This window comes from Brachyhypopomus gauderio, chromosome 8, assembly GCF_052324685.1.
Source record: "Brachyhypopomus gauderio isolate BG-103 chromosome 8, BGAUD_0.2, whole genome shotgun sequence".
NCBI classification, from domain to species: Eukaryota; Metazoa; Chordata; class Actinopteri; order Gymnotiformes; family Hypopomidae; genus Brachyhypopomus; species Brachyhypopomus gauderio.
In genome coordinates, this window is record NC_135218.1 from 26,066,801 (window position 1) to 26,094,094 (window position 27,294).

The window sequence follows — 27,294 nt, forward strand, 5'->3', positions numbered from 1 at the left end:
ATGGATTTTAGCCACGTGAAAATTGTGCTAAAGCGTCTTTACCAGAACACCGAAAGCCGGCCACCATGTTGTTTTAATAATATCACACACACTGCTCCCATTAATGTAAGCGCATTAAAATCGGTATCCACGGTGATTATCAAAGATCTTACATGTGTTACCATAACTGAAATCAAATAGCTCGAGGCTACGACAAAAATGACTACAATGAGAGTCTGTATACCGCATAGAGAGCGACACCTGCTGGCTTGATGAAATATCCACAACAGAAATATCTATTTGCATACTATGTGCTGGTATTCAGTACATGTTGGTATACTGTACACATCACAAGACCACCAGTTGCAAAGAGTTTAAAGAGTTACACTCTTCATAATGCTTAAAACAGATATCATGCATTCACAAAACATTAACATGTGGACAAATAAGAAACAAACTTTATTTCAGTTACTTAAGAAATCTAATAAAGCCATACACATCATTTTAACCCAGAAGTGTAGCCTATGACACCAGACCAAGCAAGATATTTCTGTAAAAGAAAATATATCTAACAAGCAAGGTCTGCAAAAACAAAACAACAAACACTTAGGATATGACAAGGCATTCATGTTCAAAGGACAGAATATTGATACATCTCATAATACTGCCCTTATGTTTTACACAGTAACATATATTTATTTGCCTATAAGGATTCCTCATCTTTTTAATTTCAAAATGAACCCTGAACATTTAAATCCTGAATTATCTTAATATCTTTATTTGCCATTCATCAATATATATTTATAAATTTAAGCATTCCTCTAGGAGTGCAGTCAGAATCAACTCCTTTTTAAGGCAAAAATCAAACTCAATGTATTCAATCATTACTGATTAAAGGAATCATTAAATCAAGTAATTATCCATAAAAAAACATCCTGTAAACACACCTTAACAAAATGTAGTGTTAAAAGAACACTTACATTTTATAATTAGATTTTACAAAAGCAAAATATGGCATATCACACTGTTTTGCACCAGCATTATAGCCACCAGCAGTTGACGGCATAGTGTATGACACAAGGGGAGATGACCGAATAAAATAGGTTCAGAAAGTAAAGCATCGGTCATGATTTTGTATTATTTTTAGATTTTGATCTTCAGCATTTTCAACCTGTTGGCCTGGATTAATTAGCCAAGTCAAACGGCCAGAACAAAGTCCTGGTGTGGACTTTGTGTGCACCCAAGCTGCACACTGTGCAGGCCGGACATACTTAAACGTGTGAAGAACATGGCGGTATTCATGGGAGACGCGCATCACAGTTCTACTTTAAAATACTTTTTTGGTCCCATGCGTGTGAAAGTCACCAAGGCACAGTTTCAGAACAGCTGCGTAGCGTGAGGAGACCTGCAAGATGTCGGAGAGAGACTTCACAGCCTCCCACCTCTTCTCAAAACTGACCGGGCCGAACAGTTTGAGGAGAGAATTTAGTTTTGTGAGGTGCAACTGTGCAACAAAAGAGACAGACGGGCAGACAGTTGAGCACTAGTTCAAGTTCACAGTTTTTGTGTGTTTTTACCAATTCTCTGTGGAATACGTTTGGAATGTCAAACATCTAGTAAAGGAGGGGGGGAGCGGTACAGGTAAAATGGTTTGATTAAACTCAGAAAATCCCCCTCATAATGTATGCACACATTTTCATATAATTTCTCTTTTTTGGTGATAAAAAGGAAAATGTCCTTGGATTGCTATCAAGTAATATTCTCAGTCTAGTAGGACCAAGAGCATACACTAGAATTGCAGTTTTATTTATACACACACACACACACACACACACACACACACACACACACACACACACACACACACACACACACACACACACACACACACTTCATCCGTTACAAGCAATTAAACTATGCACTGCATATATCCGGTACCATTTATGATCCTATAATCATCTACTAGATTTTCATTCATACATTCACACATCTGCTAAGGTAGTGAACTAGAATTCGTTACGGTGTTTGTCACTACACCACCACTGCATGGTAAAGACAGTACATAGAAGTGAAACCAAGTTTGTCTTTCTGACTTTGTCTGATCATGTGACCGAGCTTTTTTAACTGCATACACAACCACTCCACTTTTATCTATTCGTACAGCCAGCCAGGCGGCTGGAAGGTATCGGTGACCTTGGTTAGAAGGAAGAAAAAGAGAAACGCTACGTCCTCAACACCACCGTGTGCAAAACTCCGTCAGCCCCACCCTCGGACAACCCCAGCTGTGGGCGTAGCTGGGACCTTGACCCACCAAGCAGACACAGCATGCATGACTGCACCGTTAAATAATGCTCTCACCGGGAACACACATGGACACAGTCATATAAAAGCTCACATAAGTGTATTTCACAGAGTCTGATTATCGATAAATAAAGCCACTTATGGAAGTGAACCGTATTAGCCAAGACCGGAATGGCAGATTTAAGTACTGAACTCATCGAGCAGGTCAGAGAAAAGTCTAATAAAGGCCAGAGCAAAGTGACGAGGAGCATTTACAAACAGCTCGGCCAATCAATGAGCCCCGCTGTTGTCATTAGCAACGCGTCGTATTTTAGAGGACATTCCATCATTTCTAATTCAGTTTGGTACGCAGCTGACAATCCGTTTGCAATGTAAACCAACCACTACAACCTGGTAATGACTACGATTGAGGCCTCAGTGATGAACACGCACACAAAAGACAGAGTAGGCCACTAGCTCTGTAGGGCACTAGCTCTGAAGGGCACGTGAAGCACCTGACTTACTTTTAAGCATCTGTGGATGGGAGGTTTGAGCATGCCGCCCACTACAGGTTATTAGGTCATAGCAACACCATACACGTACATTCTGGCACACATTTAACACCTTGTATTGTCCTTTAACATCCTTCAAATGTCCGATGCTTCTTGGTCTGGTTCTGGAGTGCAGAGTGGGGTGTGTTCAGGTTCTGGAGTGCAGAGTGGGGTGTGTTCAGGCACAGTATATGGGTGCAGATGCATGAAGGAGCTCCACCCCCAGCAGTTCAGCAGTACTTTAGCAGGACAGCAGCCATCAACACCCCTAACCAATGACGTCAGTCCTGGAGCCCCCAGGCCACCCGCGCATTGGCGTTTTACCAGCTCCAACACACCTGAGCTCAGGAAACGCTCATATAAAGGCTGATGAGATACAACAGGTACGTCAGGAGGTGAAGGAACTCTATCGTGGTCCAGGCAGCTCCAGGGTGAGCAAAAGCCTTGAACTCAATTCTTCATTTAATTATAGCAGGAGTTAAAGTCCACAGGCATAATGCTGACCCCCCCCCATAGCATCACTATCCTCTTCAAGTACGAGGTGAACAAGTGTGTTTGGTGTTAGTTTAACCCCAGTGGGGCTCCATTACCGACCAAGTGGCACACAAACTACATTACCCACAACAACCTTCTCTGACCGTGTCTACCAACACTCTTCATTGTCTAATCTCTTCATTTTTGTACCCTTCAACAACAAAGTATTTAGAGCAGCAAACGTGTTATATCTTCTACCATCTTCAAAGGAAACCCGACCCACCCTCCGTGATCATTATGGCTGTGGTGAAAGGCAAACGGGCCACCCCTTAACCCGGCGTGATGGCTCTGTTGGGCCAGTGCATGGCTAACCGCTCACAGGACCTCGGCGGGGGGGTTATCTGCCTGAGGGGCGTTGGCCACGCCCTTGTTGTCTGTCAGCGTCGTGTCGGATCGCGGGTCTGTGGCGGAATGCATAACGTGGAGCCAGATATCATCCATGTTTGGCATGACGAGGATTTTCTGTAAGAGAACCAGCAGGGGGCGACGGAATTTATAACTCATCGATTCATCAAGAAAGAGGCAATTTTTTTTAGGGATGTATTCAAAGAAAGAACATATATGGTAATAAGTCAAAGCTGATCCACGCTGAGGTAAATGAGGGTTGTGTAAATCTACAGAACCATACACTACACTGGAGAGGCCCGAGCTTCCTCCAGTCAGACACAAAATGAAAGTTCTGGATTGGTTGAACATTCTTCAATATAATGTGGTCCTGATCCAGTTAAAACTCTAGTGGCTACATCTGATCCTGCTTAATCTAGAAAACCTGAACTACGGTGCTGCGAATGTGCCTGAACTGCGATGGTACGGGCAGTGTAAACAAGTCTAAAACGTCGCCGTGACAAAACCGGTCTTACGTGAAACTCTTGCTCCAGTTTCTTGCCGATCCAGTCGGTGACGTGAGCGAACGTCACCTCCCTCTCACCCAGCTTGGGCCGGGCCTTGAGCTCCAGCAGGGGCGGACTGCGGAAGCCGTACCTGAGAAGCACAGCACCTGTTTAAATCAAGAGCGCAGACGCTCGCAAGAGTCAACATCAGGCCACTGGGTGGCGTCATAGGCACACAAGTCCATTTATTGCAAGAGGCATACAAAAATCACCAACGTTCAAACTCCAGGAAGTTCAGACCTGAACCTACACATTATTGGTGTAGAAAGTGGCAGGAGCGTACCATATCCTGTGGGTAGGGGGAGGGGAGCGTACCATATCCTGTCGGTAGGGGGAGGGGAGCGTACCATATCCTGTCGGTAGGGGGAGGGGGGACGTTGACAGCCAGGGTTCCCTGACACTCCTGTAGCTCCACGGTGAGCAGGAGGGGCGTGTTGGACACTTCCTCCATCTTCTTCTTGATGAACTCCGTCTCTGCTGCCTTCTGGAAGTACTTGTTCTTGGTCAGTTTGTCCACGAACCTCATGATCTTGCTCGGCTTGTGGACTCCACTGTACCTGGCAGAGAGGGATGTGATTGGCTGAGACATTTTAAACAGGAGGTGCGTTTGCTTCCTCACAACAGAGCCATAAGCTCCGCCCTCTCCTGGCCCTCTGAACATCCGGCTGCCGCCACTTTTAGCCGCACTGAGGCGTGGAGCGCAGACATGTGTGTGTGCACTCATTTGGAAAGTGAGAGCTGCCATTTCAAGTGAGTCACAGCAAAAATGGTTCTCTGCAGTTTGATTCACCAACCGCGTTTTGCTCACGGAAAAAGTGTGTCAGTTTCCTGAGTAAAAGCTGAAAGTGCGGACACGTCCCAGAGAGTCTTTGAGAGGGAGACGTGCGGGGGGCTCCACTCACCCCTCTGCACCCTGGAGAAGGTTTTTATCTGGATCATTCTCAGTCCCGTCATCTTCATCGGAGGAACCAGCACTGGATGACTCCTCGTCACTGTCAGCAAGGCAGTAGGTGCGCGGCCTGTGTCTGTCTCACACACACACACACACACACACACATTACACCTTTGGGATAAGGAACCCAGTCCAGTCCAGAGACACCGGTACCCGTTCCAGGTTTTCACCCTGTCCCTGTAGTGATCAGTGTTCTATAGCTCAATCAGTACAGTGCACAAACACACAGAGCGTGCACGCTCTGTCTCTAGAGTTTACTAAAGCACAAAATTACTCAACACTAGTGTGCACACACAAAAGAATCGGGCACGGTGTGGTTTATGGCTGCGTTTACATCTAGGGGCCTGGGTGTGCTTTGAGGATTCGGTCTGTTATAAGAACCATCACATGTACCGAGAAGCAACAGTGTAAACCACCAACATGCATAAGATGCTGGAACTTTCTACCCCTCATTCTCCAGCAGGACCACGTGTGCCAGTGTGTATCTTCAGTAAGGGGAATTCAACTGACATTAAATGTCTTAAAATACACACACCATGACAAACTGATTATCTTATGCCCCCCAGTTCCTGAACTAATGAAGCTTCTCAAAAAGAAACGAGAAAAGTAATTATGCAGGAATGGAGTTACTCACCAAGAAAAAGACAGAGAGGCAGAGAGTGTGTGTGTGTGTGTGTGTGTGAGTGAGAGAGAGAGAGTGAGAGACAGAGACAGAGAGAGGCAGAGTGTGTGTGTGTGTGTGTGTGTGTGTGTGTGTGTGTGTGAGAGAGAGAGAGTGAGAGACAGAGACAGAGAGAGGCAGAGTGTGTGTGTGTGTGTGTGTGTGTGTGTGAGTGAGAGAGAGAGAGTGAGAGACAGAGACAGAGAGAGGCAGAGTGTGTGTGTGTGTGTGTGTGTGTGTGTGAGAGAGAGAGTGAGAGACAGAGAGAGAGAGAGGCAGAGTGTGTGAGAGAGAGAGGGAGGGCGAGAGAGACAGAGAGAGAGAAAGAGGGGCAGTGTGAGAGAGAGAAAGAGAGAGAATCCCAAGGAAAGCAGAAGACAGAACAGAGGATTGGTTATTACATTTATTATGCCACATAAGATTTAAAGTACAATAAGGTGTAATTATCTGCTTAGAGCCTCGAGCAGAGCCAGACAGACTCTGGCGTTTGTTTACACTTTGTTTACAGTGTTTACACTGTTTGTTTACGTGTGGTGTGGTGGCTGTACCCTTCTTTTCCAAACTCCCCCAGGCCCTCTCCTTCCTTTCCCAGCCGCGAGAGATTCATCTTTGTCTCCAGAGTCATGAGGAATGAACCCTTATAGGATATCCCCAGATCAAACCACACCCCTGAGAGAGAGAGACACAGACACAGACAGACTTCAATGACCAGGACATTTCTTTTAAAATGGTCCAGAATGCCCATTTGGAATAAACAACATGGAATTACACTGAGGAAAAGTCTCAAGGCGCTGGCTGGGAGTCGAGTGGCTCTATTATCACACACAGCCACTCCCTGCCTCGCCTCAGAGACCTCAACCTTCAGAGCGCCCTTCAGCCCCCCCTGCTGTTCACTTTCAGAACTCCACGTCTCATCGCCCTCTCAATGGGGCGGAGCCACATGGGGGCAGAATTAGCCCTGACAAACAGCTCTGCCAACAGTGGGGAGTAGGGGGGGGGGGGGGGGGGGGGAAAGAGAGAGAGAGAGAGAGAGAGAGAGAGAGAGAGAGAGATCACAGAAACCTTTGAGAAGGGGGAAAAAACAGCTTGATATCGATTCTTGATCCTCCTGGCAAACAGAGGGGGGTCCTTGTCAGCGGGGTGTGTGTGTGTGTGTACGCACATACAGTTGCGTGTCTGAACTCTGAGCAGTGTTTAGTCACTAAATGGGTCATAATGTCATCAGAACGGGCGTGTTCAACATTTACATGTGTCCAGCAGGGGGCAGTGTAAGGCAAGAGGCTCCCTCGGTCCATATGGCTCAGAACGTCCAGTACCGGCCTTAGCAAAACAAAACAAATGGCCGATGCCTTGAAGGACAACAAACATAAAACAAAAAAACGTCCAGCCCTCCTGTAACCCCGCCCTCCTGTAACCCCGCCCTCCCGTTCCTTCTCCTCTCTGCTCATCCATCCTCATGATGCTGTGTCCAGTCTCTGTGCGGTTTTACCAGAGCGCCCCGAGCAGGGTGCGGTTGCCAGGTGTGGCGTTTGTCCCCCGTGGGCGCCTGGCGCTCTGCTACACCCTTTTACTCCTCTGGACGTTTGGGTGAGCAGAATCGGGCCCCCTGCCCTGCTGCTGTTGTTTGAACTCTGCCTGCTTGTCCCCTGGGGGGCTAAAAGAGCCAAACAGCCACGCTGGGAAATGGTTTCGCAATCATATTAGTCACACAGGGGAGAGGACGGAGATACTGAGATGGGTAAGACAACAGCAACAGATCTGATCCAGTTCCACGCAGGGCTGATACAATGGGCTGTCTGGTAATGAAGGGCGGTGTGTGTGTGTGTGTGTGTAAAAGACTGGATGAATATGTTGGTGTAATGGTTAGGTTGGATGGGGGGGGGGGGGGGGCTATGATATGTCATTTATTTACTGCATATTATTCATAAATTTTAGATGAATGTGTGTAAATGTGCTTACGTCATCATAACTTATGATTTTGACTCCCAAAAAGAAAAAAAAATCACAAATGTAAGAGTGAAACTGATCAGATGACACAAACAGGAAATGATGCTGTTATTAGTTCAAAGACAGTCACCCACAGCGGAGAAGGACACAGTTCTCTCACACACACACACACACAGCTGCTGCTACAAAATGCCACTTTCACAGCAAAGCGCTTGAAAACCACCAGGAAAGAAGATGCATGGGAAGATGTTTTTAAATCTGACCGACCCCACACACACACACACACACACACACACACACACACACACACACACACACACACACACACACACACACACACACACACACACACACACACACACACACACACACACACACACACACACACACACACACACACACACACACACACACACACACGTAATGTTTTAAAAGATAATAATAATAGCAGCAAGTCCAGTAAAGGCTTAATTTAGACATTAAAGCATTCTAAGAGCGTTTGATGGATCTATTGATGATGAAGTCTGCATCTTCACCGTGTTTAACTGCACTCTGTAGCAACATGCATCTCTATTCAGGTTCCCCAGGAACACGAGACCTTTGCCCCTTCACCCAGACCCATAAACGTGCTATTCCACACCTGAGACCTTCTGTATTTCTCAGGGCGCTACCCCCCCCCCCCCCCCCCTCCATACAATGCATCTCCATACAAGTTTAGTAGAAAGTAAAGCATTTTTAACATACTGAAAATCATACTAAAAAAACTAACAGTAACCAAGGCTAACACAGTGTCAGATTGATCTTAAAAGGTTTAACCGAATACTTAGTGAATGTTTTTTATTCACATGCTTATCTGCAACTGACAGATAATCCAACATTATAGTAATAAAAATATGATTACAACAGTAGTTCGGAGAACACTTCCATCAGAGTTCCCCAGAATACCGCATGAATGTGAAGGACTCACCTGCACAAAATGATCAGATAAATCTAATGCTTGTGAAAGTGGAATGCATCACAACCATGTTACTATACGTTCCTCCGAAAGCCTTTAAGTTATTCCCACCAGTGAGGTCACCGATCCCCAAACTTACACATTGCAGCTCTAACGAAGCCACAACTTCATAAGTAAAAATTACAGAATCTACAGTGCCTTTAACACAAGTGTTCTTATAAAATGTTTTTCAAAACAAACCCGTGTGTGTGTGTGTGTGTGTGTGTGTGTGTGTCCCCTGCTACACCCAAGCCTCCACAGGCTGTGTTTTGGTTCATCGTTGACCTCTCCGTGGAAAGGCTGTTTATGGTGGATGTGTAGTGCTCCCCCCTCACCTTGGTGGTCCACTGAGGGTTGGGAGGCCCAGAGGATTCTGGGAGTGCACATGCCCATGTCAAGCTCCGTTAACGTCAGCTCGTTCATGAAGTAAGGCAACTGTGACACAAAATCAGCAGTTCAGTCAACCAATCAGCACACAGCACTTTAGATATTTAGATACCTCCTAAAAGACAAACAAAAAAAACAAAACAATGCTTACACGGATTTTACTGAGTTTCATCTGGATCTTCTTGGACACCCAGTCAGCCCAGTGCTGCTCCCTGAGGAAGTCCCACACAATCCGGCCAATCAGAGCGTTCAACCAGGACACAGACCCCTCCTCTTTTACTGGGCTGCTTGGTAACTGATTAAAAGGTGATAAAAAGCCATTTTGTTTGGTTACACATCATTTACTGGTCGTGACACTTGAAAAAGTGAGAACATGTACAGACACAAGCCACCCACCAGCGCACGCACACGCGCACGCACGCACACACACACACACACACACACACACACACACACACACACACACACACACACACACACACACACACACACACACACACACACACACACACACACACACACACACACACACACACACACACACACACACACACACACACACACACACACACACACACACCTTTTTGTCCATCCTCGGACTGCCGAGGGGACTCTCCACAGCGTCTCCTGGGCTGGAGGTGGGGCTGCTGCCCCCTGTAGGTGACCTGATGTAGTTGGCCATGTAGGCTCTGTAGTCCAGGAGAGGCTTCTGTCTGATGCTTCCACACGACTCTCTCTTAGACGTCTGCAATGACAGCAACTCGTCCAAACTGCTCCGGCTATTACTGCGACTATGAGACAGCAGAGGAACTGCATACGCGCGCACACACACACACACACACACACACACACACACACACACACACACCAATTATGTACTGTAGATTTTGTATAATGTGTCTATGTACAAATCAAATTTTACAGTATATACACTACTGCTACCTTACCATTTCCTGTAAAAGGATTTTTTTATATCAGCAGTGAAGTATTATTACACTAATAGTGCCGAGACAGAGACACAGAGACAGAGACAGACAGAGAGATGTAGTAGCAATGACTCTTGCTCTCACCGCTCCTGCTGGACGGCAGGCCCACTGGCTTCTTAGCTGCCTCCAACTTGAGCCTCGAGGCGAGCAGAATTCTCCGGAACCACTCCTCCTTCTCCCTACCCGTCCTCCCGAACAGGAAGATGGTAGGGGCCTCCCTCTCCGAGCCCACACAGTCTGGACTCTCGGAACACGCCCGGTCTCCTTCCGCCTTCGACATGAAGTCGTCCTGCTTGGCCAGCTCGATGCATATGGGGTACTTCTTGTTGAATACCCGCTTTCTGGCCAGACCTAGAGGCACCACGGACACCTGGACAGCAGGGTGAGATGGAGCTCCACTTGGTATCAGGACCAATCCAGAGGAATTGGGTTTTATTACAAAAAAACACATTAGGCTTTTGTTTTTGATTGGAAAAAACACACAGACACACGTAGACTCAAACTATATAGAACATGAAGTCGATTTAATTTAAAGCTCCCAAACAGACATGAGTACAAGCAGGAAACTACAAGTCCCAGAAGCCCACGCTCTCTCTGACCTTGCTGTCTGTAAGGTCGTAGATCTTCTGGCTGACAAAGTTGACGTCTGGCTTGGGCTCGCTGTAGCTGGCCCGCCGGGCGATGTTTTTGTTGGGTCTGGAGATGCGCAGGGCGGAACCCTCCAAGCGCACGAAGACGGAGTGGGTCAGCGTGGCGTGGTAGCTTTCTGGGTCATAGTTCTGAATCTCGTTCATCCAGCCCTGTAGGTCACATAAAAGAGTCACATTCTACTCCCACAATACCTCAAACTCAAGGCCAATGTGCCTCTTGCAGCATGTAGTCAGCGTACAGGATAAAGACCACAAACTATCAGACAGCTGCATAACCCAAGGAGATCAGTGCATGTCAATCTGCCCTACTGAAGGTCCTGTGATTATCGGATAACGTGCTCCAGTGTTTGGTCCATCTCCACCCAAGCTGGGGGTCCAGGACGTCGGCACAGTCACCAGGTTCTGTTAGTTACTGTCTGGGCTGGAGGTGCGACAGACGTGATCATGAACCATGTTGAAATGTATTCCCATGGCAACGGGATTCCATTAGTGTGTGGGAGTCATTTGAGGGTGTGTGTGTGTGTGTATGGGTGTGTGCATTTGTGTAAATGTGCACACACACACACGGGCCAAATTCTGAGATGTCATACTTCAGGTATGAGGGGACAATGACACCATCCTTCAAGCATGTGCTCTGGAAGCCAGTAACATGACTCCTGTAATAGCAACACATTTCAACACCAGCAGGGCTCGGCGTGGGCACATAACCCACATTTCTCCCGTGCATTTGTGGCAGCAATAGACAAAGACAATGAGCAATTAGCAGCAAAACACCTCTGGTTCAAATAAAGCACAGACACCTCAGCTCCTTACAAGATGCACAGTCATAGTGACGATGGCCGTCCAGCCTGTGGTCCACTAGCAACAATGATTTGGGAAGATGGGTGTGTTTTTTCGAATATGGCAGACAAAGCCATTCATCACACGGACCAGCCAAGCAGCAGTTATAGAAACACGTTTCACATTTCTCCTTGGTAGCAAAGATTCATTTTCATCAGGGTGGAAAAAAAGAGGAACCACAGAGGCTGTCCGGCCGTGAGGAGTGGGGGAGGGGTGGAGTGGGGGAGGCGTGGTCACAAACATCCACCCAACACCACCAGCAGGAGACACATCAGTAAAATGCTGCATGTCAGGTTGAACGGTGGCCATTTGAGAAACACCTCACGCTTGTGAACCAAAACTTCAAAAATCACACGGAGACAAGCACATAGGGTGCCCAGTTTGAGGAGGCTAGTTAGTGTAGGACAGCCATGTACGATGGCTAATAACCCAACGAACGGTGGTGACCACCTCAGTTTACACAACACACGTTGTAACTTATGTTATTGAAGGTGACGAGTCTAAAATAAATGACTAAACTTGGGCAATGCAGTAGAGTACTTAAAAGATTTACCTTGAACACGTCGGGCTCCTTCACGTCCAAGTGTGTGGTGTTCCACAGGCCCCTCCGGTGCCGCAGGTGTTTATCTCCTGGCTGTGCAGGGCCCGTCAGCCAAACTACGCCAATGGCAATCATGAACCCTAGCGCCACACCCAGCAGCATCCCACCGACGTACGTGGGCAAAGGCAGCACAAAGTATCCATAGACCACGACCGTCAGAACAAACAAAGTCATGTTAGGCGTACGGGGCACAGGTTCCAAGTCCATCTCTCCGTCGATGAAATCATCCGCGCCCTGACTTCTGGGCACACCGGCGCCGTCCCTCGCTTTAGTGTTGTCGGTATGCTCGGAGTCCGCCTCCGTGTCCGTGCAGGAGTCAAAGTCATCACTGTAGAGCTCACAAAACTCCTCGTCCTCTTGCTTGGCCAAAGCAGACATGGAGCACTTGTCCAGCCCCAGAGACGATGGCGAAGGTTTGGCAGGTTTGCTTTCGGCAAATAAGTCACACTCAGCTGCACCTGGCGAAACGTCTTCATCTTCCACGTCGCCCTCTTCTTCCTTGATGCTGAAATTGTTGTTTTTTTCCAGCTGGTCGCACAGGGCTGAGAAACTCGTCAGTTCCGAGGTACTGGAGGAGAGGGGCTTGGGCCTGTAGATGCTGGACGCTTCATCCCCGATGAACTTGCTGATCAGCTGCAAGGGCTCAGAAATGGCTTCCGAAAGACGCCGTTTGGTGTCTTCGATGCGTGCCTCCACCTCCGACACCTTGAAGGAGAAGGAGCGGTTGTCGGGCGAGGTCAGCGGGGAAGACGGCGCGGTTTTGGAGTCGCTGCTGCTGGCACGAGGCTGGCCAAACGGCTTGAAGAGCTGCAGGTTGAGGCGCGAGTCCGTCGGGCGAGTCGACCCCGTAGCGTCCGTAGGGGCCGTGTCCGTGGACAAAGACTTGTACAGGTTCTTCACCAGTTGCCGTTGGCGCAAGGGAGGATGAACGGGGACACCTTCTCGAGGTTCTAATTCTGTGGACAGCGACTTCATGAGGTTGAGAAAGGCCTTATCCATGGATGGAAGGGAAACGGATTTGGAAGGGGAAGAGGTTGAGGTCGAACCTGATGAGGATGCAGTACTTTTTGTTGACCCAGCAATGGCCGAGGCAGAGGAAAGAAAACTCTGCTCTTGACTAGGACCGGACATGGCCGACATCGTGCTTGGCTTAACCGCAAGTGCTGCAGCATTTTCTGCGGACTTCACCCCGGCGTCCGCCTCGACCACGAGGTCTTCGCTCGCCTCCACCGCCGTTACCACTCCGTGACTGTTCGTCGTCTCGCCGCTGGATGGACTGGGGGCGGTTGGCCAGTGCAATTCCTCTTCCTCCTCTTCCTCATCCTTGCCCAGTGCTGAAAAATGGATGGTGACGGTCTCCCGGGACTGCGAGCGCTTAACATGCAGCTTTGGGGCAGATGGTGGGGGCAGGAAGGGGGAGAGAGGAGGCCGTTTGCCACGGCCACCCTGACCACTGGTCATTGTGTCACTCCTGTTAATTCAGAGCCTGTGAGGAAACAGACAAATAGAGATAATGGGTGAACGTTAACTAAAGGAATGTGTGAAAACTGAAGCTGAAACACATACAGCACTTCTGCGAGGTTTGTGTCACTACAGTCTTCTTGGTTGCACTGAATACTGCATAAAACCACATATATTTTACAGAAATACCCAAAAGCTCTTCCCAAGATTCTCAAGACATGGTATTTGGTAAAGAAAAAACACAAGTCCAGCCGTCATTCTTAGGCCAACATAGTGATCTGAGAATTTTTGCCTCTTAACAATTCTCCCCTGACAGGTGGTAACGGGTACCAGGGTCTACTTATTGACGCAGAGCACTCTATGGAAACCTTGAGATCGTATTGCTCGGAAATGTATTCTGGAGGTTAGAAGACTGAGAGGTTTTACACTGAGCAACAGAGGAGGGTCTTCAAGCAGGTCTGGCTCCATGTAGGACTGTGGCTGAAGACTAAGTGTTATGAACAACGCTGTTCTTTTCCTTTCCACTTTCGAGTCACAAGCAGTCATTTCTAGCACTGATGCACAGACCTCTGCCATCCAGTGAAAACCCTCACACTGTAAATCATGCAAGCAAAACCCACACATTTTAAACTCCAATGGCGAGTTCTCTGGACAACTCCTATAAAATCACACAGTCAATAAAGAACACAGACAGAATGATTTGAGTTTTATCCAGTGTATCTTTGACACTTCAGGTTAAACTCTCAGTGGTGAAGATCACATCAGAGTCCATAGTAGAAATAATGGACTTGAAGTATAATTAATAAGGAGATAAACACCTAGGGTTAGGGTTAACAAGGCAGGGAGCCTAAATCTGTTATGCTCCTAAACTCGCCCTTTTCGGCACACAATATGATGGGTGAGACTCCATCCACCATGAACTACAAAACATGAGTGTGTAAGGCTATAGATTCATTTTGATGGAAAAAATTAAACCTAGAACTGAGCCCTGGATTATCTGGTGCCTCTTGAAACCTACGTACACCAGTATCTCTATTGGTGGGTTTTCACACGCATGGTGGCATTAATCCAGGTCTCTTCTGCCCCTCGAGGTTGGGAGAGCACACTTGGGCGATGGCGGCTACTTGAACGAGGCATCTCAGCGCAGGGGGCCAGGGTCGCGACCCAGTGGGGGCCAGGGTCGTGACCCAGTGGGGGCCAGGTATGACCACCATGGAGTATTAGAGACAGCATATGCTAGCAACCTGACATTGCCATGACAAAGCAAACAACAGAAGACTTCCCGGCACTGGAGAACAGGACAGATATCTGTAGGATGCGTTTGCTCAAGGGTAATAACTGGGAGAAACACTGACGTCCACTACAAGACGGGTCAAACGGTACCAGAACGCCAACAACGTCATGAGCTTTTACAACACTGGACACAGAAAAGGTGGCGAGTGATTTATGAGAAAACTAAAGTTAACAACATGACCGTAATGTCCAGATTAACCCGAGATGCTTAAAGGTAAGAGTCAAAGTTAAGATCAAAGTCAAATTTATGCCTGTTTATGCCCAAGAGTATGAGGAAAAAACCCCAAGAGGAACCAAGGTTTAAAAGGTGGAGTCTACCCTTCTCTGGTCGACACCGAACAGAACAAGAACAGAATAAGCAATAAAGGATTAAATAAGCAATACAAGTCTATACGTGGGTGGTGTTAAGGTGGAGCGGGGTCACGGCACGGGGAGGGGTCAGAGGATGAGAGGGGTCAAAGCGGGAGAGATGATATGGGATGGGCAGGACTTGGCAGCAATCACGCGACATCGTTTATAAACCTTTAATCTCGAAGACACATGTGGCGAAACATTTTTCAAAAGGACAACTCTGACAAAAAAAACCACTATAGGATCAGTAGACAAAGGAAAACCTCAGGGAAGAATGTCAATACAATCTATATTATATAAATAAATAAATATGAGAGAGAGAGAGAGAGAGAGAGAGAGAGAGAGAGAGAGAGAGAGAGAGAGAGAGAGAGAAAGAGAAAGAGAAAGAGAGAGAGAGATTTTTTAGATATTTCAAAAAAAGTAAACACTAAAGAAATTTGTGCATGGCATATTGCAATCACAATGCATAGCACTAAAATTGCAATATTTATTTTTGTCCATAGCGTAGTCCATAATCTAGGATCAGTGCCGAGTGCATCAGTCAACTGCAGCAGACCCTCCAGGGCCAAACACCATCAACAGAGATAATAGTAAAAACACAGACCTGGGACCAGTGCCCATTGTACTCTGAGTGGGATGACAGCAGAGCCTCCAGGCCAGATCCTGGCCTGAGAACAGCTAATGTTCTACCGTAGAAGGTCATCTATAATTCATACAGATTGCCGGCTGCATAGGAGCAGAAAGACAGACGGCCGTCTCAGCAGCTGCCAGACAAAATCACTGGGAGACGATTCAGTCCAACAGTGTGAAGAGACGCTGACTGCTCGATCTGGTCTCATTTTACAGAAATAAAACCATCAGAGAACTTACTTGAGCTCGGCACATAAAAACCTGGCCTCATGGAACAAGGTACAATACTGAATTGTAATGAGAAACGACAGGAATTTTGGGGGAGAAGACTGAGGTGAACCATGTGGCTAACACTAGTCTTCCTACGAGGTCCGAAACTAAATATTACCAAGTGAAAATATAATAGTCTAAATTACTAAGATTGCCACTGCCTGCCACCGTTTTCCTTCAGTGAAAAATGTACATAATCAACATTCTGCACTACACTGGACAGGATGGGTCAGTCATGGTCTGGTGGTAGGGAACTGGTCTTGTGATCGGAGGGTCATGGGTTCGATTCCCAGAACTGAAGCCATGACTGAGGTGCCCTTGAGCAAGGCACCTAACCTCAACTGCTCCCCGGGCGCCGGGCTAGGGCTGCCCACCGCTCTGGGCACATGTGCACCACAGTCCCCTAGTAATCACTAGTGTGTGTGTGTGTGTGTGTGTGTGTGTTCTAACTGCACAAATGGGTCAAAAGCGGGGGACAAATTTTGATTGCGTTGGAAAAAAAAAAAAAAAAAAAAAAATCACAATTGACAAAATATGGCACATTTAAACATGTGTGAGGCCTCTTCAGATTCACATGGGTAACGTGTACAGTGGACCCTGTATTTAAAAAGGAAACGCAGCAGAGTCCAAAACCCTCATCCTTCCAGAAAACCTCTGATATTGGAGAGTGGAATCCGTGAGAGGGTTGAATCTGGGACACAGCTGACACCACGCCGTTCCTGCCCGGCTTGTGGACGCAGCCTTGTGAGGGATAGTGGGAGCATGACAACCCTGTTTACATGGACTTCGATATGACTGTGCAGCTTAACATAGGCTATGGGAGGTGATGCAGAGTTATGGAGGATGTACGTCTAGCTGCCCTGGGCGGTCGTGTCTGAGTGCAGGGAGAGCTGCTGGAATCAGTGACAGGGAGGTTCTCACATCGACCGGGACATCATCACAAGATGAAGATCACGATGAACTAAACTGGCAAATGTGCAATAACATACTTCAATCATGACTAGGACTAGAATGGCACATCATACACTTCAGAAGTATTTCTATATTAATAAAGCACACTGCTAACATGTGCGTAAAAGTTTGAGCAAATTGTACATAAAAACCCGACCAATTAAAAGAAAAATTTTAATAACAATTTAACTATAAAAAGTTACATTTTTCCCCCATCCCCTTTAAAATAGAATTTTCTTCTAAACTCAAAACAAAAATGAAAGTGCACTACGGAGAGCAACAAAAACCAAAAATAAAGACCGACAACAGTCACAGCAACAAAACAGGTTAAAGAACAGATCGAAACAGACAGGTGCAACCTGAGGACAGCCAATGGGTAGTGGGTCTTAATACGATTGGCTGAATTACGTGAACGCTTCATCCGATAGGTCACATGAGAGGCAAAGTGTTTGTTGGGCATGTTCACTTTGCAATGTGAAAACACAGTTCACTGGTCAGGACTACCACCCACTCTGCAAACGCTCTCCCTTTATACAGTGGAATCTGGGCCCGCCCACGACAGCTGGGTCTTGGGCTATTCTGATTGGTCCTGATGACATCGAGTGGAGTCCGTCTCCATGGTTACCCTCACCAGGACGACTGGCTCAGAGTCATGAACACCCTGATAATTTCAACAATAACAAAAGCAACTTCATCTGAGCTACATCATATGACTGGGAGAGGGTGGGGTTGTGGGGCTGCTACGTCAGTCTAGACAGAGAGCACAGGGTCAGGAGTACAATCACACCATTATTAAGCCATAAACAGCTCAGCACTGCCCCACACACACACACACACACACACAGCACCATGTCTGCCACACTGGACTTAATTCTGTTATCTTTAACACTCAAGGGTGTAACCTTGCGTGTGCACACACACATCACAGTATGTGCCACACTGGCTTTAATTCAAATAATGTCTTATATGGACACACACACACACACACACACACACACACACACACACACACACACACACACACACTTTAGATGAATGCTAAAATTAGATGCACTTGATTTGATTCCAGCAAGCATAATTGATCGTCATGCTGTGAATGACAGGGTTATGCTTAGTTACTGTCTTAATTTGCTACTTTACTTAATTACTGTCTTGACTTCAAATCTCACACACACACACGCACACACACACACACGCGCACACACACGCACACCAAAACAAACTCCTGATGCCATAGACAATACACAGTCACCGATATAAAAACTCAATCAAAACGTAGCTACCCAATCACTTCAAACCACTTTATGATTAGCATGAATGTTGTTGGTTCCACAAAGAAAGGGCTTCGTGTCTGTCAGATGCTGGTGTCAGACGGAGAATCAAGAGAGGCAAAGATTTCGAATTACAGGAAAGACGTTTGATTTCCTCATCTGAGAAGTTACAGGGGAAAGCCAGAAAAGTGCAAAACCTGTCAAAGTGAAAACAGTCCTGTCAGTGTGTAATCAAACTTTCAACCTGCTTAATAAACCCCCGATTTTACTTCTCTCGCGTTCCAAACCGATAAGCAGTTCTTCAGCTCACATTCTCATAATTAAGGTCCTAAACAACCGTGGACACTCAGATTAATGCAAATTTATTGTCCCTTGGACAAGAAAACAAAGAACCCTAATGGATCAATTTAGTCAGAAAGAGGACTGATTTTTACCTCAATTCGCCTACAACATCAGAAACCACTTCACGAAACCCCATTAGCTATCCCAGCAGGCCGAGCATCTCCGTCCTTAGGAAAAACTCCCGAGTCATCCGTACGTGAAGTTGCATCAGGTCTAATGAATGATTTGTTGAAGCGATTTTGAAGGAGTGATCTCATTCCTGGGTCTCCCGAGACATTACGAGTCACCTGACCTGCATTTCTCAATCTTTGTTTTGGGAGAAAGTACAAAAAAAAGATGTGATCAGCTACACAAAGCCTGTAAGTATTCTGGGTTCCTTTATGAAATGTATGTAAAACAACTCAGAACATGTCATTTAATGTCATAATTGTTGTTTATTGTCACTGACCAGGACTGTAAAGACAACAACATTTTGTCTGAGAAAAGGGGGAAGCAAAAATGTTAAAGGTTTCAAAACTCTCAAGTTTCACAACCACCACAGTACATTCTCAGTCCGACCCGGAGTACCACGGGTTCTCCACACAGAGCTGGTCCGAGTCATAAACCGAAGCAGGTCAGTAAGATTTAAGTGACCACAGTGCACCTCAACATTAACACTTAGGATAAATGTCTTCTTAATCCCACCAACCTGCCATTATCCATCATTTACCAGTTTATCAGGTTTGTTTAAAAAAAAGAAAAGAAAAGAGGATCTAGTGTTTTGTTACTGGTGATCTTCTAGAATCCATTAGTTCTCGATACCAAAGCTACACATCCAGTACTCTGCGGACTTCGGTGTTGACCCTACAGGAAGTGCTACAGGAAGTACTACAGCAGAGTCATCCCTCACTCAAACACCACAAAGGACAACAGTACTACAGTTGCTCTCGGCATTTTGCACCCCAACACATATATTCGGGAACCATATTTTTAAACGGTGTGTGTGTGTGCGCGTGAGAGAGAGAGAGAGCGCGAGAGAGGTCAAACTGCTTTATACAGCTGATGAAGGACTTCTGATTTTCCTGTGTGAGGGGATCGTCATTTTGGTCATAGTTTTCCAAATCAGGTGGACACAAGGACCCAGGGAGGCAACAGTGTGTGGGGGTTCCCTGCACACACCTGTCCTCTAGCAACAGTGGAGCGGTCTGCCTCACAGGTCTGGCTTGATCTACAAGGCAGAGTACAATCCTTTTCCCAATAGGAATTTGCTCAAGATGGCTTCACCTCTGGAGATTTGTTTTAAGTGTCCACCAGCGTTTTAAGGTTTCCTCGGTTACTGCAGAAATCCTTTTGTAAAGAAAAATGGTGTAATATACTGTATATTGGCATTAAAGAACTCCACAGCTCAGTTAATAACCAGGAGCAAGTGTACAGCTCAGGGTAATGATCTCTCTAATTAACAGATTAGACAGTCTGGGGGGGGGGGGGGGAGAGACAGACAGAGAGCGCAATAAATGCTGACTGTGACCTGATCCTAGGTTTTCATTACTGTATAAGGAGTCTGATTCACCTTTTCGGCTTGAATGCAAGTGCCACTTCCATACTAATAATTAAAGTCCAGTGTGTCAAACTTTACTCAAAACTCACAAAAAACCCCCCCCCACAAAACTCACAAAAAAAAGTCTGTCCTCTGACATCTGACTCTGCACTTTGAAGGTTCTGAAAAGGCCCCTAAAGCGATTTGTAAAACTGCACAGTGCAGGTGTTCCAGTGGGCAGAGACTGGGAGACCAGCTCAGAGGCAGGATGGCCCAGCTCTAGGTGTCAGGGATGTGCAAGTATCGATTTTCTGATTAATCACGATATGTGCTTCGTTAATATCAACATAAACCATTTGTTAACCGTTTTTGGTGACCGTAAGGAAAATCGGGCCCAGTTTTAAACAGTTCACTGATTGGCTGTGTAATATGTTAGTGTTGTCTTGTGCAATATTTATTTTCAGAAAAATCTAATCATACTGCAAAAACAATTTCACTCTGAAAATGATTCTGAAAATACAATCGACAATCATCGACTGAATCATGAGCTTGCGAACCAAACATTCCAATCAGTGAATCACTATCCGAAGAGAGTCGGGTGATTCATTCATCCTCCCTGGAGAAGTCCAGCTGGTTTCAGAGGGATCATGAACCATAGAACAGGAACCCAAACCAGGAGGTCAGAGCAGAGCTCAGCTGCCATGCCCGGGTTATACAGGCATCCAGGAATGATGGTGGTATTATAACCCTGGACCTCTGCCAAACAAGAAACACCCACACAAAGAGACGTACATGATCTCACCGCAGGATCAAAGTCCAGTTACTCCCCACAATAGGGATTACCATAATAACCCACAATTTTAACTACCTTCTTTTCAGAATTTTGCAAAAGATAAGAGTCTGATCTCCTGGAAACAGGTCACAGGGGACCTTGGTGTTCAACTTCCTGAAATGACAGTGGTTTCCTGGACAACGGTGTTTGGAAGCCAAGCAGTTTAACCAGTTTAATCTCAGTGCTCACAACTCACAAGATCTTATTCACAGAAATCAGGTACATGCGGTCGGCTTCACACCCAAACAGCAGCCGAGGGGCCCAAAAGAGCCGGAAAAACTCGTTCTTACAGACTGAACTGGAAATACTGCTCATTTCCTTGTGTGGGAGGAAACATTCCCCTAACCATTCACAACAAAAAAATTAAAGACTCAATATAAACTATAAATAATAAATATAGACATATTAAGCAATGTTTCAGGGTATTAAAAAAAAACAACTTGGTGTTAAATCATCTTCACAGATATGGACAAAGGCTCCTTTTAGATCCTTACAATGATGGTTAACATATGTACAATTCAGCTCCAGTTTTGCTGCTGTTGGAAACAGCCAAGAACAAACTGGTATCCAGGGACCGATCATGCAGTCATGTGACCACGTCAAAATGTGCTGATTTGAGAGTCAAATTTCAAAAGCCCATCAACGGTGTTGCACAGTTGTGCACACACAAAACTGCTCGCAGTGTCCTGAAAGTTCAAAGAGACCTTTGTACCGTTTCCATTTCAGGCCAGTATATGAACGTTTGTAAATCAGCTCCCCAAATTAGTGTCGTGGGTTGATATCAGTTCATGCATCAGCAGCTGTGTGTGCAAAACACGGCAACACGGCATCAGATCTCACGGCGGCCGGACACGCGGATGGACCGGGGGGGGGGGGGGGTCTGCTTTGTGTGTCCAGTGTCCCGTGCCTCTGGCGGGGCAATGCGGCGGGTCGTGGCTACAAACTAGGATGTGCGTAATTGCATCCAACGAATAGACATTCACTGGAGGAAAAAAATATAAAAAACAAATTATGCGTCAGACTGCATTTGCAATATGCTTTGAATTATATTAAAATCCATACTGCCGAACCTTTGAGTGATTACATGATAGATTATTGAAACATTTGTAGCCTATTCACACTTATTGAATCACATGAATGCCGTGATTCATCTAAATGCACAGAGAAAGCTCTCGGCGAATAAGAGGACAATGTCAGGAGGGTTAATTTGCATATTGCAGTCTTCTGCGATATCAGATCCCACACCCATCAATACAATTTCAATGTCAAATACACCTTTGTGTGAGGGTATCATTATCCACGTTTGCCTTACTACTCCTCTTAATGATAAACGATACTCTGGATCAATATTCAGTTATCAATATCTACATGTCTTTTTACACCAGGGGAACATGCAAATGTATGCTAATTTGGATAACACCGCACATTTGACCAATTACATCCAATCGCAGCCTGGTTGCTCGTCAGTAAGCCTCACATCTAATGGGAAACGGGCTAAGATCACTACGGTGGCTGGGAGGAGATCTAGCGCATTGCGTACATCCTGGCTGGGCCACACGTCCCTCCACGCCGTCCCCGCACCACAGAGTTCGTCCGTGTCCTTAACACAGCTGGAAAAGACATTGGGCAGCCACAGTGCGGGTCCCTCCCGTCTTTGAACCTCCGCTTGGGACTTCCTTCCAACGTTAAGGAAGGGGGGGGGGGGGGGGTCTCTACAACAGACACTACACACTATACATTCAAGTAATTAAAGTCTGCTGTCCAACTTGACATTCCTTCTTTTGTTTTGCCTGTCAGATGTGCGCCATTTGAGACAGCAAATTCATGCCTTTGGCTCAGTGAGACAAAAGTGAGCCTGATGAGACTGATTCTGTACAGAAGCTTGCAGCAGGCTTTAACAGCAAGAACAAAGGTGCTCAGGACGACAGGGGCAGGACGACGGGGGCAGGACCACGGGGGCAGGACCGTAGAGCTGGTAGATCTGGATTTGCAGGAAGTTTTCCAACCAAGCAGAGCAAAAGGAAAATAGAGGAACAATTAGAAAGAGCTGCAGCATTGCAGACACACATGGGCATAAACGCGTAAATGGACCCACACAGTCCGGCATTTGCACCACACACACACACACACACACACACACACACACACACACAAATGCATATAAAAGAACACATGCATGCTTATGGCATTTTGGTCTACACTCTCCATACAATATTAATAGATTCAGACCAAATGATGCTTAAGTGCAATTAGGCACAAAACGTAACGCCACAGAGTGCGCGCGCGCGCGCACACACACACACACACACACACACACACACACACACACACACGGCTTGTGTGATAATGACCTCATCATTCCTACACTGTCTTACTCTGCCATCATGTCCAGTGATGTTGACTGATTATAATGATAATGTTCCAAGTTAACATTTTTCCCCCCTTGATCGCTTTAAATATATTTACATTTTATATTACATGACGCAGCTGGTTAAAGTATGTTAATCTTTGAAAAATGCGATGTGACCCAACTATGTTGTTTGGGAGAAGTCAGAAGTACAATCAACATCTCGAGGATCTCCATGTTCTTTAAGGCAAATCACAATTTTTAATCGCACAATGCGAACATACACGCACCATCACGTGAACAAGTCTTTATACTGTCTTGTTAAACACCCATTTTTGACATTGGTCTTGAAATCTACCAATTTTCTCCTGAACAAGTCACACAGGTTCTGCAGTATTTTTAGAGGCACTTTTCTTCACAGGTATTTGCTCATGCTTAGTCACGCTTAAGATTGACATCACTAGAAATCTGATGCTTCAGCTGTTTTTGACACAGGTACAGTAAGTAAAGTCACTGTCCTTGTCTTGACAATTTGAAGTACTATCTCAAAGGGCATCTGCATCTCATGGCTTATTAAAGTTCAAGGCCAGTCATGCCTGAAACAACAATTAGCCTATATGTTCATCACCAACATCACCTATGACCACATGAATGATGCAACACTCCCCTAATGGACCACGAAATCAGAACACAAACCTCCCTGACAACACTGAGCAAGCTATTGAAAACGCAACACTCACTAAGGCGGCACAATATGGGAAAAATATCATATTGTGATTAAATTGCTACAGTTTGTGATGTAAACATGATGAACACTTAATGAGACATGTTTTAAGACTCATTAGCATCCAGTAATCATTCATTAGGTGCACACGAGGTTGGTCCTCAAAGCACACTAAAAAAGTAGCTATCAAGAGGGTTAATTTACATACTGTAAGCGTCTGTAGTATCAGTTTCACCAATGAAGTATTACAATATCAAACGATGCATTCTTCAAACACACTGAAGACATGGAGGAGACACAAGGCACTGAGTCCACATACAGACGGAAAACGGCCCCTACACGGCCCGAAGGGCACACACTGGCCCAACATGGAAACCGTGGTAAGCCACAACAGAAACATGCACGTGGCCTCTTGAAAGCCACATGGTTAAAAGCAGGTCATGGTCTCACTTCCTGCTCGTGTGCAGGTGTGACGGCACCACGGTCACCAGCCACATCTTTTGCTCTGTTCCAGCAAATCCTCCGAGCTCCTGTCGGGACCGGAGCTCGTCGGCCAGCCGAGTTGACGAGTCACTTAAACAGGGAGCGCGAGACACCGTCCGCTAGTCAGGAACTGGCTGTTCCAGTCGCACCTGAACCACACCAACGCCGTGGTATGAACTGCTAACTTCGACTCATGAAGTTGGGAACGTGGCCAACCTCGTCCCCCCCGGCCAACCTCGTCCCCTCCCCCTTTTCACATCCTCACAGAACACACTTTCCCCGTTAATGACGTCAACCGGGATACGTTCAGGTGAGACTAGGGTACCACGAAGCCCCGTGTGGTCGTGGCAGCCATCGCAATAACGAATAAGAACGCACCTGGAACTCCACTCAGGACATCAGACGGAGCCCCAACACGACACTTGAGTAATGACTCGATTCAAGAGACGGAAACAGACGTGGAAATCAACGTCGATCAATATCATCATATCAAGTTACAATCTTGAAAAACTGCAAGCCACTCTCCGAAATAGAGGCCCAAACTCCTCCTAATGCACAACACTACTGGGCTCCAAACAGCACCAGCGCCCTGTTCTACAGTGTATTTATTCCTTATCTGTAGTGATGGACAACCTCCGCTCAGGGAGGAAGGACAGACGGCCTATCAGGGAGTCAAGAGGCCAAGAGACAGTGAGACACACACACACACACACACACAGAGAGACAGTGAGAGAGACAATGAGAGACAGACACACACACACACACACACACACACAGTGACAAACACAGACACACAGTGACAAACACAGACACACACACACACACACACAGTGAGACAGATGCAGCAGAAACGTACATGATTATCTGATATCTGACCTGCTCCATTCAATATTAACAGGCTTAAGATAGAAATCAATAACGAGGTTAAAAACATAAGAGCATGGAGGATGGACACGAGACGGCTAACTGTGTCTCTCACGAACGGACGAATAACAGACCCTAGCAGGCAAAAACCACCGCCTGCCCCCTTTCAAACACCACCTATGTAGGGCCTTTGAGTTTGAGATGGTCTACCACACTGTCGATGCCAGTACTCATTGAAATGCAACGCTACCCTGAAATTAGACTCAAAATCCCAGTTTTGCATGGGTCTACAGAGCAGCGATGTAGACCCACATTCCTGGAAGGTTTTAAATGTTTCTCTGCTCCGACCTGATACCGCTCCCTAAGGGGTGAAGAATTCACTTGAGGAGTGATGTATGGGTGCGTTGAAACAGAAAGCGCAGCAAACACAGACCCGGTTTAGACCTTTAAACAAGTCATGTCATGATCCTCAGAGCCGGGCCCACGACTCAAAGCTCACAAAAAGTTTACCGTTCTCAAATAAACAACAAAAAAAACCTGGATACGTTAGACATTTGGTCAAAGATTAACCACACCGCTGGGCCATGGAGCTGCTGGCACAGGGAGACGTGGGGGTCACAGGTGGCGCACCTGTACAACCTTCCCAACGCGTCCCGAGACCCCCCACCTGCGCGCGCGCACGCACGCGCGTTTTCAGCGCAGCTCACGTTTGCACCTGCAACCGATTAATAAGAGAAAACGGTTCCGACGGAGTCGAGCCCACCGGTTTGGGTCGTAAATGACCTGTGGCCTAGCTCGGCGTGCCACGACCAAGCAGCCTGGTCCAGAAGCGCAACAGCCCCGTTAAACTGCTGAAGGTCCGTCCCTTTTGCAGGTCGAGGGGGGACACACCGTCCAGCACAGAACCAACTGGTGCCGGTTGGACGTTTTAAGAGGGTTTAGTTGTGAGTGCAGGAGTGAAACGCTCAGAGTTCGTCTTCCGTTTGTTTTCTGAACACCTGGACCTGTCACCGGGTCCGACAGCACTAATGAATGATAACTACAGCACCGACACACCTACCCACGGACACAGAAATGACCACCGACACGGGTCACCTCGTCGGAACCGCCGGACACTTCGCCTTTGACTTCTACAACTCACCTACGTGACCCACCCGAACCCTGAGTGGCACCAGGGGGAGAACGGGGCCGTAAAAAGTTACTGGGCATTAAAACATTAAAGGAAACGTGTCGTACTGGACCAGTGTGAGCTCCACCTGGACCGCGTGAGTTATTTGGCTGCCGGACGAGTCCAGACGGACACCGACACGAACTTCTCACATGTTCACGACGCGACACTACCAAACAGTTCTGAGGCTGCACGCGTGTTTCCGTCTTCGTAACTCATACGGTCCGGTACACAAACACCACAATCCGAGTGTAAGTCCGGCTGAGTGTGTCCAACTCTCATCCACCAGCACCGCCGGGCGCGTCCCCAGAACCTCGGAGGAACTGGGCGGAACCGTGGAGCGGACCTACCGTGCTCATCGTCCGAGGCGAAGCAGCGCTGGTAAACCGCCCGCGTGCTGAAGGCCATCGGTACCGGCCCGTTTAGATCAGCCCCGTGTTGGACCTGCACGCGCCGCTCGCCGCGTCTCGCCCTTTTATCCGCGCCCCGCTCACGCGCGCGCTCCAGTTCCTCCACCACAAACACGGATTGAGACTTTC

At 46.8% G+C, this 27,294-nt stretch overlaps 1 protein-coding gene across 3 annotated transcripts; it reads right to left on the reverse strand.

Annotated features, from left to right (window-relative positions):
* Positions 1–419: 419 nt before the first annotated feature.
* Positions 420–27,294, reverse strand: LOC143522153 (testis-expressed protein 2-like). 3 transcript variants are annotated; one of them, XM_077015891.1, is made up of 12 exons: positions 27,106–27,294; positions 12,205–13,738; positions 10,761–10,961; positions 10,246–10,531; positions 9,756–9,985; positions 9,327–9,470; positions 9,124–9,223; positions 6,396–6,516; positions 5,137–5,259; positions 4,582–4,785; positions 4,205–4,325; positions 420–3,806 (listed from the first exon to the last, which is right to left on the reverse strand). In XM_077015891.1, the coding sequence occupies exons 2-12, from the start codon at positions 13,711–13,713 to the stop codon at positions 3,660–3,662; spliced, it is 3,186 nt and encodes a 1,061-aa protein (XP_076872006.1). In that variant the 5' UTR covers positions 13,714–13,738; positions 27,106–27,294; the 3' UTR covers positions 420–3,659. The 3 variants fall into 3 exon arrangements, with proteins under 3 accessions (XP_076872006.1, XP_076872003.1, XP_076872004.1); XM_077015888.1 differs by having other exon boundaries at positions 4,582–4,791; XM_077015889.1 differs by lacking the exon at positions 27,106–27,294 and adding an exon at positions 18,914–19,051 and having other exon boundaries at positions 4,582–4,791.

Coding starts and splice junctions, on each gene's coding strand:
- LOC143522153 (XM_077015888.1), bottom strand. CDS start 13,713: ATGACCAGTGGTCAGGGTGGCCGTGGCAAACGGCCTCCTCTCTCCCCC. Junction 9,224..9,326: donor TGAAACTCAGTAAAATCCGT/GTAAGCATTGTT, acceptor TTTGTGTCACAG/TTGCCTTACTTCATGAACGA. Junction 6,517..9,123: donor ACCCTCAGTGGACCACCAAG/GTGAGGGGGGAG, acceptor TCTCTCTCTCAG/GGGTGTGGTTTGATCTGGGG.